The sequence below is a fragment of the Corvus hawaiiensis genome, chromosome 10, assembly GCF_020740725.1.
Source record: "Corvus hawaiiensis isolate bCorHaw1 chromosome 10, bCorHaw1.pri.cur, whole genome shotgun sequence".
In the NCBI taxonomy this organism is placed as follows: domain Eukaryota; kingdom Metazoa; phylum Chordata; class Aves; order Passeriformes; family Corvidae; genus Corvus; species Corvus hawaiiensis.
In genome coordinates this window covers 21,030,812-21,049,959 of record NC_063222.1, presented here as the reverse complement: position 1 = coordinate 21,049,959, position 19,148 = coordinate 21,030,812, and the positions used below count along the sequence as shown (strand labels likewise).

Below are 19,148 nucleotides of genomic sequence, written 5' to 3'. Positions count from 1 at the left end.
AGTCTTTTACAATGAGCCTGGTGCAGAGCACAGAAAAAATCAAATTGTATGTCACTAACACACATTTCTGAACCGCTTTGAGGAAGAGTTCCAAACCCCCTATTTGTCTATGCCACTTTAAAACCAGAAGGGAATGATGAATCCAGTTCTATAGAAATCGTCTCTGTCCACAGGGATATTTTTTAGACAAATCTCCAAAGGCTAAAGCAGAAGAATGGCTGTACTGGATCAGAGCAAAGACACACATAGCTCAAGCTGTCAGGAATGAAGGCATCAGCGCTACATGTTGTTATTTCATGAACATACTATCCTTGATTCATGCCATCTCCACTTTTATCAGAGTGGAATAAGAAAGGATTTTTTTTTTTAATTTCCATTGATTTTGCAAGCTTGATAAGATATTCATTGCCCGATATTCAGAGGTGTTCAGCTTCACAAGATGGCCAGAAATTCAGGCATTAAATTTAGATTTTTAATTAGAATAAACTGTAGAGCTGTTGATTGGATGAGATTTTTGTCAATTTGCATAGATAAAGCAGAAAATTGCCTGACACTTTTGTAATATTTTCCTTAATGCTTTAATCAGGGAGTAGCAAACTCAATAATAGAAGAAAAATGGCTAAGTCCTTGTTTTCTCTGAGCATAAATCCACTCCTTTTCTTCCTCTAGTTTCTTAGGAGCTTATATCAGCAAGACAATTTTTTTCCTTGGCTATGAGGAGGCTTGGGCCTTTATCTCATTTGATCTAAGAAACAAACAAAAATATTGTAATCTTTGCAGCGTGCCCCTAGTAACTTCCACCAGAGAAGAGTGGTCCAGGCTGCATGAGGGACAGAAAAACTTCACAGAATTGAATATGAGCAGAGCTCTTGGCCACTGCTCTCTTAGATGTATCACTGGTCCTCTTTCACCCACACCAATCAGGCTGGACTGCTCATATTTTCATTAAATGTTTGTAATTATATGGGAACATAAATATTGTGGTTTTGTACTATGTTGTATCCAGAGATCTGAAATTATGACTGGAGCTCAGCCATGCTAGGTCCTGTCCAGGGTTTTTTATTACAGTCCCAGAGGGAAAATACTCCCATCCTGAAGCTCCTTGAGCCTGCTGGGGGTAGGTGGTGTGAAGGATATGTGGTGTGATGTGTAACAGGAAGATTAAGGGACATTCGAGTCACCTCCCCAGGACATTTCCAAGTCTCCCAGAAGTTTGTAAGGCTGTTCTCTGTTTCTCTTGCTTTCTTGTTCTTTTTTTTTTTCCTGTTTTCATTCTTCTTTCCTTTGACCTCTGCTTGTTCTTCATCTCTTTCTCCCCCAATGTAAACCCTCCCTTTTCATTCCTGACTCTCTACTTTACTCCTCCCCTCACTCATTCTCTTCAGCATTGCAGCAATGGTAGTCAAAAGAAGAAAGGCACAGAATTATCTGTTACTAAATGGGTGGTGCTGATGGAAAATTAGGGAGGAGGAAAAGAGGAATTAATTATCCATAATGTAAGGGTTAAGAAATAAGATTTTCCCAACTAACTCTAATATCTGAAGAAATCCTAAATTTGTGAGAAACGCCCATTCTTCCTTCATCAGAAGTCTCTATAGCTGTTCTCTTAGAAAAGGAAAGAGAGGGTCAAACCAGCTGAAAGTCATATGTTTTATCCCTGCTTTCTGTAAGTAACCTGCAAAGCGATTTTTTTTCTCAAGGTTGCAGACCATCTGCTGCTCCAATTTCTTTGCTTCTTAGCAAGAAAGAAGTGTAATTGTAATCTGTTACTTTGAGGTCCTTCTATGAGAGACATGAAAAAAGTACAAGGCGTTATTACTAGAAGGCAGCGTATGTAACCAGTCACTAACTAGAAGTTCTCCCATTAATTTTTGTTTTGTTTATTCTAAAAAGGTATGAGGCTGATATGGAGAATATGCCAAGTCAACTGGATGAGTCAGCACAGGCAGCTCAATGTGAGTGAGTTTGGTTTTTTTAAAATAAAAACATTCACACTCCAAGTCAATTTATCAGAGTATTACTTGCAATTACAAACCCAGAAAAGTGCTGCTAACATTTTCTTAGGTTTTTATTGAAAATATGGCCTCATGTGCACCTAGTGAAGGAGCAGACAGTTAAGCTACTTAGTGTTTGACTGTTTATCCTAAAAAAGTAAAAAAGAAACTGGCCTCTACACATTAATTTTTTCAGTCTGTCCTTGAGCAAAAACTAATAACACGTATTTACATTACAGAGTATCTGCCCACAGATTTTTCTGATGAAAACTTCACAGCAGTGATAACCAAAAGCACTTACCCTTGCAAATACATTTTTCAAATCTGTCTATATTGGCCTGAAGTCTTGCTGACCACTCAACAGTACAAATAACATTCTTGAAAACCAATTCATTTCTTTTCTAGAGTGGAAACACATCAAACATTGTGTCAGTACATGTGAGCAGACACATTTTTGTGGGCATTTTTGCTTTATATTTATAAATTAGGCAGAATGCTGATAATGTTCAAATAACCTACTATAAGATACAAAAGGCAAATCCAATTGCAGAGTCATTTTACTTGAAGGGACATGCAAGATGATAAGCAAATGGCTAGACCTTTTCTAACCCTATACAATACTTGGGACTGGAGAGTGGTTTTCTGAAATCTGAGAGGGGAGTTGACATGAAGTTGGTGTCAGTGGCATAATATTGAAGAGCTTTGCGTTAATTCACTTTAAAAATTAACTAGAGGAAAAAGTTGTGGTGTTGTGGTCTTCTGGTGTTTTGCTGCTACAAATGTGAGACTTGATTCAAGTACAGAACTAAACAGCAATGTTTGGGTTCTGTTTCATGCATTTTTTGTTAGGAACGTGGATAATGAGTCATCCTGAGGCTGCTCGGAACTGTGGGGTACCAGGGAGGGAAGGAATTGAACTGCTCTCAGACACTGCCAGCAATGGGAATTGCAAAGAGATCATACAGCTCTGCCCACAAATGCCTGTGACAAGCACAGTTTGGTGAATCGTGGAATCCAAGCCTCAGTTTCCTTAGCCTTCTGTTAGGAATGTGTCTGATTTTGGTTTGGAATTGCATCTCCAATAGATAGATTTAAGAAAAATAGTACTTGTGCATTTTTGTTTGTTTTGGTAGTTTTTCACAATTTTCATCTTTCTCTATGCCTCAGAAGTCAGCAGAGCAAACAAGTTATTTTTCACTTAGTGGTTGTAACAAAAGTTGTATGTCAGCATGGATATTTAATGCTTTTTCAGAATTAAGTGTAGCCATACTGTTGGGCTTGTTTGGGTTTTTTTTTTTAATTTAATTTTCTAAAGATGGAAAACCTAAATATGTTGAGAAACTATGAATTTAAAACATTTAGTAGATTTAAATTTGTTTTTGTAGGTCACTTTTTCTGTTGGATGAAGTATGAAGGAGACAGTGAGTGTTGAAAGCTTTGCCTCTTTTTGTAATTTTGTGATTCGCCTTCAGAGGATGGGGTGAGGTGAGTCCTATGGAAAGGATGGGGGGCAGCAATTTCCCTTGTGATCTACAGGCTCAAGGAGTAGGAGATCCCAAAGACTGCAGGAGGGGACAGCAGAGATCACCATTGTAGAACCAAAATCCTGCAGCTTGCCCACAGGCTGCCAGGTGGCAGGGGTCCAGCAGCATTCAGGGATGCCTTCAAGGCAATAGGAGGAAGAATTTACAGGGGACTGGGGAAAGTTGTAAATCCAAGTTCCTGAGTCTGTGGGGGAGCTGGGTGTGGAGGCAAGGACCTCATCAAGAAAGACACAAGTGGTCACATGGTTAGGGTTGTATGTGACTCATCTTTATTTCAGTTCTGTTCACCGTTACTGGTATTAAAAGAAACATTATAATAAGAAGAAAATAAAAAGACCGATACCAGGTCAGTCAAGAGTTGCCCAGATAAAGCCATATAAGCATAGGCATAGCTTTGTTTCAGCGGAATGTGGTGCTAAGTTTGTGTATGTGAAGTGTGCCTTTCCGTGCTTTCTATATTTCATTTTCTTTAACCTCATCACTTAATTTCATTATTATTAAATACTTTTTTTGATAAGTTATCTCTAGTGTCTATCTTCAGTTGCCTGATGCATATTTTAATCACAGAATAGAAACAAAGTTCTCAGATCTCAATCATCAGACAAAGATCTCCACCTTTCCCCGTCTCTTTATGTGGGCGGTCCCATGGAATCATGTGACAGGTCCTTTCTGGGTGTTTGTCTCTCTGACAGGGGTATTCCCAATCATGTACTGCTCATGTGCAGTGCTGCATGCCAGGCTTGGGCTCTCCTTCCCATGCTCAACTCTGGTGTGAGGATTTGTCCAGGGACCGGCACTCCTGGGCGGCTTCTTGGAGAAAAGGCCTCTGCTGGGTCTCTACCAACAACCCACAGAGCTTTCACCTGCCAGGCAGCCCCATAGCAGACTGATGGTTAATAGCACCTGGGATGCTGGAGCAGGAGATGATCCTTACCCCAGTCCATGACAAAATGTAGACCCCCCATTGGTAATACAGAGAGCTAAGCAGGGACAAATCAACGAGTTCAGTCCATGGGACTCAGCAGGTGTGAGAGGGCTTCTGTCCAAAGGAAGTGTTCCTTTCTGTTTCTTATCTAAATTAACACAAAAATAGGAAAAGATACTGAGACCTGGGGCCACTGGGTGAAGGAGAAGTTTTTCAGTTCAAGTTGGCAAAATGATTTTTTTATCATAAAACACAGAAAATGTCATTATTCGTAAAAATTAAAATACCTTAATCTGAAGCAGTGTGACTGTATCCTCTTCAGCCTCATTTCTTGTTACTCTGTGGATTTTGACCAGCTGAGTTGTATATCCAGTTCCTGTTTGTATCTGGTTCCTGATTATTCTGGTAATCTTGAGCGATCAAGACCTGTGAGTTGGTCAATATGCCAAGTATAGCATTCTTCAATATGCCAAGTATAACATTACAGAAATTAAATTTGTGCAATGGATGCATTAATTAATTTTAGAAATTTTTTTGCAATAATTTTTTTGATACTTTGTTTATAAGGATAAAGTTTTGGATATGTTTTAGAGTAGCTAGAATTGAGACAGGCTCTCTTTTTGCGTGGAAAGATTGTCTTTTTCTTTCTGCTCTTAGTGGAGAGCTAGTACTTGTTTCCCTGGTACTTCTTGGGATGATGGGAAGCCAAATTTTGGACGTGTGAAAGGTTCAAAATTAAACATCTTATACTACCCCTGCAGACAGGATGTTCAGACATTATAGCAATTTCGTCTAATGTCAAATTTGAAGGTTTGCACATAATCTTTTACTAAAAGCAATGTTAGCAAGATTGCTCTATCTTTACACCAGGACTTTAGTTCTAGGATAAATCTTGGAATAAAATTAGCATTGCCAATTATATTATTTGGTTCAAACATCCTGGGTTGAGCACAAGTCATTTCGATAACACGGGTTGAACTAGGTCTTCTTTAGTTATAATAAAAATCAGTTTTTATGCATCTTTAGTCTTCAAATAGCCCTAAGATATAAATGTCAGAATAGTTTTCTTTAATTATAATAAAATCAGTTTTGCTAGGTTTGTATACAAACTTGTCTCATCATTATTGTGTATCTGGAGTATCAAAGTTAGCTTGCCATGAATATGGCTTACAGCCACGTCATTGACAGGGGAATTGGATCTGTAAGTCCTGAAGGCCTACAAACTTACAGCAATAGTTAGATATGACAATTTTTTAACTCTGAATAGGATTTTTAGCACATTGGGTGATTAAGTATTTGTGTGCAGCAAGTATGGGCTCTACTGCTTGTATAATTTCTATGAATAGCAGGTTGCACTCATAAGTACATCATTAATTAGCTGCTTGTGCTATTAACTGTTGTGGAGGTACAGCTACACTAGTTTGCTTTTTTAGAAGAGACTAAAAAGATCACTCTTTTTCTTCTGTGAGAAGTTGTTAATGCTTGTCAAATGCATGGGTAGAAAAAGAATAAACAAAAAATATGGCACTTTTAAAGTGTGATCTGTACAAAGTTGTCTTCATAAGCCAGTAAGTGCTATTTTAAAGCTACTACCTAATTGCAAAATGTCCAGGAGTCATTTTTATTCAGCTTCGTGCTGACTCATAAACCCAGACAATGCTCTCATTTGCAGCTTTAGCTCAGGTGTTTGAACCTCAGTAGTGGTTTTCTGTACAACTCTACCTCACCAACTTGGTCACACAGTTCTTGGTTTTTAAATGCAAAGGAGACTGGAGCCCAAGAGATGAAGTCAGTGTAAGTTTTTCCTTGCCCCCACTGGGCTTTGGATCTGGCTCATCAATCCCTGCAGAGGGGCAGGTTATTTGCACAACAGTTGTAGAGGCTCTTCCCTATGAATGAATAAACAGTTTATAATTGTATTTTGTAAAGTGCACAGTCGCCATAAAGGGGATGAGATTTTTTTTCCCCCCTGAATTGGGCTCTTTGTACTGAAATGTGTAGTTAGCACAAATATTCATCCTGCTCTGCTGTAGAAGCTGAAAGGGCCCAGAGGAAGCTTGAAAGTGCAAGTCACACTGACATTTCACTCATCAGTCCTTTGCCCTGATATTGTAACATCACTGCTCCTCAGCCAAGGCATAAGTGGGGAACATATCCAGCTAATAGGAGAAAAGTTTAACTCTTCATGAGTGGTAAAATTCAGGGCTGAAACGGTGATGTTACATTAGTTTAATTCCCTGTTTCATTTTATAATTGTGAGGTTCAGGAGCAGGAACCTCACACAGTTCTGAAGCAAAAGAATGTGTGTGGACTGCTTATTTGTTGAAAACCTACAGTGAGTGCTACAGTACTTAGAAGGGAACTGTAATTGCTCTAAGCTTTTCCTCTTCTGGGGTGTATAGTACTCTGATCTTCCTAATCCTGGGTATTGAGAAACTGAATAACAGTCGTCTTGTTTAAAGTGAAAAACATCAATTGCATCTCTCCTCCCCGGCTCTTACCCAGCAGTATTGCCTTGAACAGCAATTTTCCTCCAGAAGCACTGACACATTAGTGTCCTTAAAAATTAAGATGTAACTTTAGTCCTCCAGATTCTGAAAGCAAATCACCATCGATACTCTTTATGTGAATATCTTATACGAACATAAAAAATAAAAGCTGCACTAAGAATGAGGTTTGTATATTTTAGATAAAAAGATGTACTTTTCCCATGCAACATTTGTGGTGGAATGCTGCTCTGATCAGAACAGCTTCAGCATTAAGGTAGCTGTAATAATCATCATCTCAATGAAGATATGCATACTCCTTATTGGTAATACATCTATTTTTCTAGCCAGGATCTCACTACATATTTTATTTCAATGTCTCTCCACAGGTATTTTCCTTCAAAGTAACATAGAAATAACAGAAAAAATACTTGTACACATGCTTTAGAGTACCAGAAACAAACAAATAAAGCCCCCCAAGTAATTGTCAGCCCATGTCAGCAATTCAGCTATTAGGATCACATAAACCCATGTCTTATATATTCCACCCAGAATTGTTTTAAGGTCCTTGTATGCATAGAATTTTGAAATATATTATTTGAATATAAAAGTAGATTATGTATTTCCCCTGTGGCTGGCCAAATGTCTTTTCAACAAAGGGTAAAATAAGAAGGCTATTTTTTTGTGTAAAAGAGTGATCTTTTTAGTCATGCTTGATTGCTTTTTCAGGACTGTCTCCATTTATAATGAGATATTCTTGGACTCATTTGAACCAGAAAGTTTAGTAAAATTGTTGCATTTTTTACATAAAATACCTTGAATTATTTAAACTGTCTCAAATTCAGTATTTTTGAAATATATGTGATATATATTGGATTTTTTGCTTCACAGACTGAACATGAGAAAAAAATGGAAATATATTTAGCATATTTACAAGAAATATTTGTTTTAATCTTTCATACTTGTCAGCACTTCACACTAATTTAGTCTTATCTGCTGCTAAGGAGTTACACAGTAAGGGATGCACTTGTTATTCAAATCCCTATTAATGTTTCATATCATAGTTTGGCAAGAAAGCTGTGACTCTATTAGGCTATGATACAGGAAAGTTTTAATTATCTGTAATTTTCAGAAAACTTGGCCTAGGACGTCTGTGCTGAGAACAATGATGTGAATTTACTTTTATCAGCAGTTTGAAATTACATTATAAAATGTGTTCTGTGATACTGTTCTTATAAGATCTGATATGCAATGAAATGTGCAGAGCTTGAGCAGAAAATGCATTTTTATTATAATCACAGTGCCCAGATAAAATTGCAGGTGTGCAATGTTTTAGAAATACTTATTTCCAGGTAAAGATAAATTTCACATCACCTAAGTTTGTGTTTTAATACTGGAAACTACACAATCATCCTTCCATGCTTAGCTTGAGTCTAGTACTTGCATTGCTCAATATTTAATGTTTTCAGTGTATTTTGTAAAATATTTCATTGTAATGTTAACAGAGCTTAGTTAAGCATTTCTGTACTTTACAGCCAAAAAAAAAAATCTCTATCAGTTGTAGATCAAGTAGCAACACCCTGCAACAATTCCTTTTCAAAGGAACAAGTTGCAGTTCAAAATTTTATTTTACAGTACTTTTATCTCCACGCACTATGTGAAGCAGCTCTTTTACTTCTGAACCCACAGCAAAAGCCTGTGTCTCGTCTCTCCTGTAACTGTCCATTCTTTTTATAAGATTTATTTTTGCCTGTGGTGCTGAACTGAAAAAGTCACCCAGCTAAAATGTAGTTACTTCATTTCCAAGTAAAAACAATGGTGTTTTCATGTCCATACTTATTATTATTCTGAGAATGTACTAATTTGTTACATCCAAGATGACGGTTAGATTGGTCCATGAAAGGGGCACTGTGCCAACTACTGCAGTTCAGTAAAAGGGCTCCTTTCATGGCAAGTGGTGGGACAGAAAGTAGCCCACAGTGCGTGTGGGTATGGGCAGGCAGGTTGCCAGCAGAGTCATCCTGGTATCGGGCTTTGCTGTGTCGGGCTCTGAATGAAGCTCAAACTATGATTTCACTAAATGTCGGCATGGGCAGCCAAATTTTCGAGCCACCAGTACTCTAAGGAGCAACTGATAAATGTTTTATCCCTGCGGGCTGTAGTTGATGTTGCACAAGGATTTTGCATGTGCTCAATGCATTATCATTCTTGGCATTAAGCTTAGATAATTGTCTACTTATATTGAGCCTGTAATAGCAAAATACAAGTGAAGAGGCATGTTTTACAAAGTAAAACTATGAAATAGGTTTAGCTATATTACTATGGATTTTTTTTGTTCTATCCTACTAAATTTGAATGAGAATGAAGTATGATTCTATACCTTAATGCTGCTCAAACCAGGGTGGTCTCATAATTTTGTTTTACATGCATGACATTGCTTAAGGTCATTAGTTGTAAATCTTAGTATAAAAAGACTGAAAATATATTCAGTACTTTGTAGTTACCGAATACATATTTAAAAGCCTCTATGAAAAGTCGGGACCTACATGGCAGATTTTCAGTAGCTGAATGGTCAATTTAATGATGTAGATTAGCTGTATCTAAACAGTAAATGGAGATAGGCTGTTGCAAGGCTTTGATGAATCTCTCTGATGCATATCCCAGTTGATCAATTTTCTAATTTTAGGGATTAGTATTCTTCTTTTCAATCCTAATATACCCTCTGGTTACATTCTATTTGAAATTTAACTTAGGTATAACTTCATTTACTTTTGGCTGTCGTTTAACTCTAACATTCTAACAAGCACAAATTAAATTTTAATTTGGTTTTTCTCTTTGCAGTGACTGTGATGTAATGGTCTCATTTTTTCACTCATTTTTTTCTTAGCATTACCTGACTTCTAATTAATTATTTAAATCATTACTGTATATTAAAAGACAGCCTTCAGTATTGCTGTAAATGTTTTAAAAAGTAGCTTGCATTCCCAAATTTTATTCAGCCTAGTTAAATTCAACCATTAAGTTTAGCAGCTAAACTTTAATAGAGAAAAATTACTTATCAGATAGATAATTACTGCAATAGCTGTGTGTGTTATTGTAATAGTTGTGCATAGTATGGTCAATTCTTTTATGTATATAAATTCTGTTTATGCAGTATGTACTGAGAAGAGATAAGCAATGTTTTTGTAAATATGAAGAAATATTTAAATCATCTATTTAGAGAAAATCTGATTTTGTTTTTATTGCTCGTGTTCCTGGAGCTCAAGTCATTTCTGTGAAAGTGAAAAAGTGAATTGCTTTTTTTTTTTTTAATATTTTCAACATGAAGGCTACTAGTGTCAATCCATTTGACAAAATACTCTCTCAAATACATGCAAATTCAAGTAAGTTATGACTATACTACTAATTTTGTCTTTGCAAATGCTGGATCTTTAACATGCAGACTAATTAAATATTTGTAATAAAACAGTTAACTCCAGTGGGTTTTTGCTGTGGTTTGCAAAACTGCATTGAAGTGCTTTCTTTTCATTTCATTGATGGTGGAACAAACATTTCTTTAATAAGGATACAGCACATTCTAATTTTGTAGCAGAAGCTTAGATAAGGATCAGGCCCCTCTGAATCACTGCTTTGACCTATGACATGGAAAGTGCTGAAGCTCTTTGGCAAAAGAAGAGTTAGTCATTCATTATTATGCACAGGACTTTCCAGTTCTAAAGGGGCTCTGTGCTTTCTCTCAGATAGACTTTGTTTGTTGGAAATGAGAACTGTATTTTGGCAGTAAAGGACAAGAACTGAAGTAACTCTGCAGGCAGACTCATTATGACATAATCCTTCATTAATCCTTATTCTCTATTAATAGATCATGACAGAAGTTTTGCTTTGGGTGACCATCTTCACCAGCAAGCTATGAGAGAGCAGTAATAGACAAAGACCCAAATAATAGACCCAAATTCTTCTTTTCAGGCTATCACTTTATTTACAGTCTTAAGGAAGTACTTATGTGTTACCTTGGAGAAGTTAGTGTGCTAAGTGATCTATTTTCTTCAAGTGCAACCTGGATATGTATCTGAGAAATGTGATTCATGTATTGGAAAATGCATTACTTATGTTACTTACCTGGCAGATAAATACACTGAAAAATTAGGTGTTGATTGCAGACTTGATGCAGGACAAATATAGGGATACAAAACCCCATTAGCAGTGAAAGTGGCAGTTAAAAGGGAAAGGACTGAAGAATGAGATTTTAAGTGGCATGTGAAATGAATGTGACAAAATTTGGTCAAGAGAAGGAAAACTTGAGAGCTTTTTGTTTCAGAGAAAGTTCAGGAGAAAAACCCAAATAACTGTGGAGTGTTTGGGAATGTATTTTTATAACAGTTAAAAAACCTATTGTTTTACTCGTTATAAGAAAGAAAATAGCAATGTATAGTCCTTGGCTACTCTGAAACTGCCATAGGCAGTGGAACAAAAAGTGCTGAGGAAAACCAAGTAAATTAAATATTTTTGGGGTATTGTCGATCATTGACTAAGTTGTGCCTGGTTCTTGTTAGAGCTGAATTTGCTGGCATTAGGTCTTGACTGTGCCATGGTGCACAGAACTTTGAGGTTAGTTTGCTTATCTGTTGAAGTGCTCCTATGGGAACTGATGCTGATGATGATGACAGAGCAGGCTCATGGGTTTTGTTATACAAATTAGGCTTTGTGACATCTATTAATATTGTCAAATATAATTTGAATGTAAGCCAAAATTTTATTTCTGAAGCAACTGTCTGTATTCTACAAAAGCATTTGTTGGTTTAAACTGCAGTCCATTTAAACTGTAATATTTAAGGCATTTAAGAGGGTAAACCAGACTACCTTCATTACCTTCTGTGAAAGTGTGTTGATTTACATCCACTGTGAATGAGATCACTAATTTTATTACATCTTCCTAAGCTTTAGTACCTCTTTGTTATGATATGTGCTGTAATGTCAGTTTGACTGGGAAAAATGGCGTAGAAAATCCCACTGCTTGACAAACTGAGTGGAAAAGATTTGTATTTGTATTGGATCTTTGAGGCACTTCCAGGATCCAATGCCTAGAGAAGCAAGTGAGAAAAACATGTACATCTGAAAATATATCATAATTACTAAGATAAAATATTGTTTACTTCTAGCAGGACAATATTTTATGCCTGAAAATCTCAATATATATTTCCTTTGTGTAGTTTCTTAGCATCCTCTCCATTCTATTCAGAAAGGTACGAAATATGAATAGATTGTTAAATTTTTCCATAGGGAAGGTTTGTCATTCATATAGAGGAGATAATGCAATGGGGTTTACAATTTATAATTTTTATTTCCACTTAGTGTAATATTTTACACAAACAAAAGCCCTACACTTGCTAAATATTGTGGGAAACCATCAGAAGTGTGTTTTTTCCTCCGCAAGTAGCATTTATCACTTCAACTTTTGTGCTGAGAATTTTGAATCTGATTTAGACATAATGTGGCCATTCAGATACGGCGTCAGAGAAGGAATGGAAAAACATAATTCAGACTTTCTAAACTGTTTATGTGGTACTCTTGTTTTGCACTTCTTTGGGAGCATGCACAATAAAAATTACTTCTGAGTTTAGTTTTACTCCTCTTGCTACTCTACACATACACAGATACAATATTGGTAGCTTTGACAGTAGGTGTGGTTATATAAATGCAGTTGAGTATTAAGGTCCTGAGTAAAGCTCGGTGCTTCAGCACATCTGGATTTAATTGTTGCTTTCTGAAGAAGAGATTTCTGATAGTAAGCAGCCCTTTAATCCAGCAGACAAAAGGCATAACAGGATTCACTGGATGGATGCTGACTTGCCAAATTCAGTCTGGAAATGAGATACCAATTTTTAACATAAAGAGTAATTAGCCATCAGAGTGACTTTACTAGAAACAGGCTCCACTATCTCTCATACTGAACTTTAAAACTGAAATATCTTGTATTCAAATAAATTTTATGTCTTGAATGTAAATAACAGGTTGGAAGAAATATGTGAATTTCCCCTCTAGTCTATGTGGCTTTAAAATAAATTATTGTATTTTTTGAAATTCAATCATCATTCATTACTTACTGTTATACTACTTGACATGATTGTGATTACTGAGGGCTCTGTGTTAAACCAAGAGAAAAAGAATTACATTGTGTTTTCAGCTGTGCAGAACTGGTGGCACTGTGCTGGCTTGTGGCATTTCCACTCTCACCCTGCAAGAACCTGAACTGCTGGTAGTGTCTATAAATGGCAACTCTATATTGTCTTTTGCATTTGATATCCTTCTTTTACACAAAAATCATGTTTTTGGAAAAAGCTGCTCTCATTGTCCCCGTCTCCTTATTAGTCTCAGAAAATAAGTTGGCTCAGCACACCCAATGAGCCATTTTCCTCATATGTCACATCTTAATATTCGCCTTTTCATTGGGCACCATGGCTGGATCCAGGATATTAGATAGGCATTGGTGCAACATGGATTTAAATATTTATTTTTATTAAAGTTAGACAGAAGTTTTTCAGAAAATGAGGTAGTGGGTGTGATGGCTTGCCGACTGGATGATATCATGCTGTTGTGAGAAAATAATGTAATGGATTATATTCAGCAAGTTGTGAAACAATTCTTCTGTGCTGTTTGTCACTGAAAAGAGCAAAAATAAGAAATAATAAACTACACCAAGAAAGTTTCTTGGTTAGAAAGAAAGAAGATCTTTCTAGCAGTTAGAACGAAAAGTCGCTGAAATAGTTTACCTGGAGATTTGTGAAGTCACCATTACAAGCTGCTTCACAGGTCTGGGAAACGTTGGTGAGGAGGGACACGTGATCCTGCTTTTGTTGAGGGACCTGAAGTTAACAGTAGAAGGGTGAAGAATATGTGAAAGCCAGAGCAGTTTATAAGGTTTCTGGCAGCAATCCTCTCCTTGAGTAAAACAATGTCTTCTTCAGATAACCCACAGTATCCAGAGGATTCCAGAGATCTTCTGTGGGCTCTCTCTCTGTGTAAGTCAAAGAAACAGCATGAGCCGTAGGGGACCTTCTCTATTCTGCTTCCAGGGAAAAGTCACTTTGGTGGTAGAGAGACAACAGCTGTGGATACACTTGTAGGACTTGTAATTAGCCAAATGAAGCTGGCCATCACCTCAAATGAGATTATGAGAAGTACTAAAAGCGCTGGCATCTGCTGGATCCTGTTCTTTCTAGAAGTAACTATAAAAGATAAGCAGACCTGGCAGGTAAGGGAAGATAAAAGCCTGTGAAGTTCATACTGTTCAGAAAGCTCATAGTTTGGGATGACCAGTTATCAATTCTGTGGGAAGGCCGTCATCTTCACAGACAAGGTATCACCCAAAGTCATGGGGAATTCAGTTTCAAAGTCCCAGACCAGTTTGCATGTCACTCGGAAGCAAGTGGTGTTGCTCTCCCTTACGCATTGGCAGCTGTGGCCACGGAGTTCTCATTTCATCTGCAACCATTCACATTTTCCCAGGGAATGGAAAATGGCCCTCTGGAGGGGCCTATACATCCTAGTATTGGAGTGAGAGAAGGTTTCTCATATCAGTCAGGAAAGAGAGTCTTTACGCAAATTCTGGAGAAGATGGAGCATAGCCATGAAGCTTGGATTTAATAAAATGCTGAAATTTAATGGAGTTTGTTCATCTGAAAGCTATTCAAGATGGCAAAGATGATCACAAAAAATACCATCTGGACTTCAAAATATCTTTTCCTTCCTCTTAGAAGGCAGATATTGTAGAAGTTCAACCTGATGTTGTAGAAGTTCAGAATTGCTACCAGTTCCTGTAAATATTCATAACAGAACTATGTACTTTGGGAAAAATAGGGTAAAAACACATCTATAAATTGCATTCTGCTTTTATTTTCTTTCTATACCTGTAAACTATCATGATGCCTCATTGCTGGACAGGGAAGTTCAATGCTTGTGTGTTCAGAGAAAGAAATATGAATGCATGATAACATTTTGGAACCAATGGGTGATTTGCAGATCCCATAAATCCTCGGTGCAGCAAATCTTAGGAGATCTGATACAGAATATCAGATACCAGTTTGCAGAGTGCCTGTCCCCTCATCCTTCAGAAGAGCTAGACAGTTATTTAAGGACACTGTGAGTGGAAAACCATCACAAAATGGCCTTTTAGATTAAAATGGCTGCAAAACTTCTGCAACTCAAACCGAAAATAAAAGTCTGAGGTGTTTTCTTAAAATTATTTTTCTTTTTTTCTACGTATTTTTTTTTTTTATGTCAGCTAACAGCTGGATTGAAAATCCCTATTCAGCCACTTCTTCGCCTGTCTGCACTTTTTGATTCTTTGAAAAGCCAGAGAAATACTTGTCACATCTTATTTTGGATTCCTTGTGCCTAAGGTAGTTGTGGTTCCCAGTGGTGCCATGTGTTTCTGGCAGTTGTTCTGAAACGCTCTGTTTCATTCTGAGGTATTAGATGCTGTCTCTAATCTCTGGTTTTAATAATATGTTCAATTAAAAAAATAATAAACTGTATTAGCTGTTGCTTTGGGATCCTCATACATAGTATGTGCATTCAATAGATCAGTCAACTGTGAAAAAGAAGTTTTTTTATTCTGCAATACCTGAAGTGTTTCAAGGTGTAGTGCACACAGAACTCCATAGCCTGCCCTCTTGGTTTTGGTTTGGTGGTTTTAGTTTGGTTTGGTTTTCTTTTAGTTTGTCACATCTGTAGCTTTATGACTGAAGGGAAACTCAGGCATGACGGATATATTCTATCTTTTCTATGCCATTGTAGAAAGTCTATGTGCTGAGTGTTTGCTCTCTTAATATTGCCAGGCACAGTGACCTCTCCCCAGAGCTCAGGCACATGACAGTGTATGTATATGAACTGTGGAGCTCAGACTAGTTACTGTAAATAGGTTCTCTCCAACTTCACAGGACAAGAGATTTCTGAGCTGCTTCTTCTGATTGTGTTTCTGTGCACTCCTCTTTTGTCAGCTATAGATGGCAGATCCTTGTTGTATGTATCAAAGCAGTTTCTTACACAATGCCAGCCAGGATCCAGCAGTCTCATGTAGTAGGCTCCTTAAAAAAATGCACTGGGAGATGTGGCAGTCCGGGCTGTTAATTACCATATAAAGCATCACTTTCCAAGTGAGTCTTCAGTGTCTTCACTTTTTGGCTGGGCTTTTCTGCTTGGAATTATAGCTGCATGTATACAGTAGAAAACCTGAATATACATGTAATTACTAAGCTAGCTATATATATGTGTGAGTGTGATTGGACAGCTGCTAAGTGAGCTACTAGTTAATAGTCTGATGGCAGAAAGTGGAGGGGTTATATGTAGGAAGAGGTATTTTATTTGTCACTAAAAGGAGAGATTCTGACTCATTTTAGGCTCTGGAGTAGTGTGGGTGAGCCAATACATGGAATATGGTGAATCTAGGTATTCGAAGGGAAGTGAATGGAAATTGTCATTTTTTGTGACAGGAGAATGTGTTTGGTATGGTGCCAAGTAAAAACAAGTATGTGCAGATTTGTTCGAAAGATCTGCCAATAACACAGAAACTTCTCGTGTCCCTGGAATGAATTTCAGGTTCTGAAAGGAAACAGCCAGAAAAACAAGAAAGAACAAAAGTAATTGAAAACATGTGATTCCAGGTCTTGTGCACAGATTTAATTAAGACCTCTACCTTCCAGTGCCTTTGCTAAACAGTTTTTGTAAACCTTAGGCAAAATATGTTGGCTAGTCCACATTTGGAGACACAGGCATTAATTTCCATGGTACAGAGGCAATCCTTTTGTTCAGAACTATGTTACTTCAAACGAGTATTTCATTAGGGTGAATATTTATGTAAATTTTGGATATGCTCTGTGTACTGGAAAAACTCTTCCCGAAAATATGTGTCGCATCAGTAATGAGTTGTTGTTGGTTTTTTTCCCACTGCCTTGTACCGTTCTTAGAGATGTAAAGCAACACATCTTACGTTTCCTCCCCTTTCTGCACACAGAATAGAAATTACAGCGACAGCTTAGCTTGTTTTGCCTATGGATCAATGCCAGAAAGCAGTTTTGAAGGTGTTTTAAAATGAAGACATCTGGCAGCTGGCGCACTTATAATTCATTTGCCAAAGACAAGTTGCATGCTGTTGGAATTTTCAATTGAAGGTCACGCACCAGGTAAGAATCAGTCAGGTGGAGCTCATGTGTGGTGAACCCACACATTTGAAGAATTGTTGGCCCAGGGATGTGTGGGTGGGCTAAACTGTGAAGGATGTTTGTCTAATTTTTCCCCTTTAAAATGTGAAACCCAAAGCTAAAAAGAGGTCAGTAAATCTGAGAAGAAATCACAAGGCTATGATATTTCAGTGGAACCACCATCAATTAGTTTGAGCAGAGAGTGCCAAAAAAAAGAAAAAGGAAAGATGAATAACAGAATCTGACATAATGTTGGACAAACACTCTACTGTCAGCTGAGTGGTCACACACTTTTTGCTTTCATTTTTTTCAGTAAGAAATAGCCTGGAGGATTATTTGTACACAGCTTTGTACTGACAGTGAATTAGTAACACTGTGTCATTGTGCATTCAGAGATTCAGTGACAGCTCTGAGACTAAGCTGTTTACATTAATTGATGTTTAATGGTCTTAATGCAGTATGTTTTACCATTATAAACTTTCTCTTCATCAATATGGTTACTTAATAAGATACTAATATTTCTGAATCAAGGGGTCTGCACCCACAATGGCTTTACATATGTTTACATGGAAAATACATGTCCTGTCTGTGTAACATAGGGAAATGCTGTTCAGTGTTACTGCTGCAAGAATAAAAACATGAGGCCTGAATTCTTCTCTCACTTAAGCATGGTTCATATAAAAGAAGCTTCTTTTTGTGTTGATAGATACAGACATTTTTATTACTTGGATGTACATAGAAAGTGGAAAATCAGGCCTAGGACACATATGTTTAAAGGTACAACTGTAGCAGATTTTTCTGCGTTTTGCTAGATGAAAGTTTTAGTGTGACATTTTAGAACATTTTGCTTTCAGAACATGGTTAGATGTGAAAACATTTTGAGCAATATTGGGTTTTCTAAAGTATAAGCAGAGGAAAAGCAATCTTCCCCACTGTTTCTGAGAGGGGAAGTTCAGAAATTAATTGAGCAGCATTATTCACTTGGTAAGGTCAGTACTTGTCCTTGTCAAGAAATGGAGAGTATTTTTTTTTCTGCTATTTCTTCTTTTTTCTGTTTCCTCTGCTCTCTAGGTACATAAAAACATACTTTTATCATATTTTACCCAAAGCTCTTAGGCAGAGGGACCAGAAATCCCAACTATGTCCTATGGAACTTTTGTCTGAAGCCTAGCTCCTGAACTCCCAGGCTGACTGAAGAGGTAACCTTGGTGTTTAGACTATGAGCTTTCTGCCCAGGGAGTGGAAGAAATAAGGGACTCCTTATACTGGTATTCAGTACAGGAGCATGGACTTCTCTGCTTTTAAGGGAATTGTTTGTAACTGATTGCACTGCAGTGTGGACTCTTGGCTAAAACACTGAAGGATTCAGTGGAGCCAGAATCCCACAAATCCCACTAGACTGCTATTTATGGAAAAAAATATAACAGAGGCAAATGCATCTCTCAAAGCAATTTTGTTGTTTTGGGGTTTTTTTTGTCAGTAGAGTAAAACAATATGGGGAAAGAAAAATGAATACTTATTTAAAACCCTTTAAATTTGATTTCTTACTAGGAAAAGTTCAAGCTGTACCCCTTCTCTTTCTTCCATTAAATTGTAAGCTGCCCCTCTGATGCTCAGGTTTTGGACAGCTGGACTTTACAACAATCCCTACCAGTTGTCCTGTTATGTCCTTCAGCAGCTTGCAGGTCAAATGTAGCAGGATGTGGTTGAAGCCTTAAGCACTTCTGTAAAAGGAATCATTGATAATTGCTAGTATAGACTACTTTGAACCAAAGACTTTGGTGTTAGATTTAGGTGTACAAAAACAGTTGAAACTTTTTCACCTCTTCTGGAGAGGTACTATTTAAACTGTGTAAAAGTAACATAATGGAAAATACTGGATGATTTTTTTGCTTCCTGTAAGAGGGAATGCAGAGTCTAAAGATGAAATATGAAACTGCTTTGAGATGAGGATCTAGAGAAAATGCTGATGATTTGTCACAACTGTTCATCATTGCACT

The 19,148-nt window shown here is 37.2% G+C and overlaps 1 protein-coding gene across 9 annotated transcripts in view; it reads left to right on the top strand.

Moving 5' to 3' along the window:
* Positions 1 to 19,148, top strand: part of LOC125330650 — a 275,373-nt gene that overhangs the window by 121,693 nt on the left and 134,532 nt on the right. For all 9 annotated transcript variants that reach the window (XR_007205651.1, XR_007205654.1, XR_007205648.1 and 6 more), the window contains exon 3: positions 1,894 to 1,955. Coding sequence is in view for 2 of the 9 variants with exons in the window: in XM_048314010.1 (XP_048169967.1) it covers positions 1,894 to 1,955 (62 nt within the window). In the remaining 7 variants the exon portion in view is untranslated. The remainder of the gene's footprint in view (positions 1 to 1,893; positions 1,956 to 19,148) is intronic.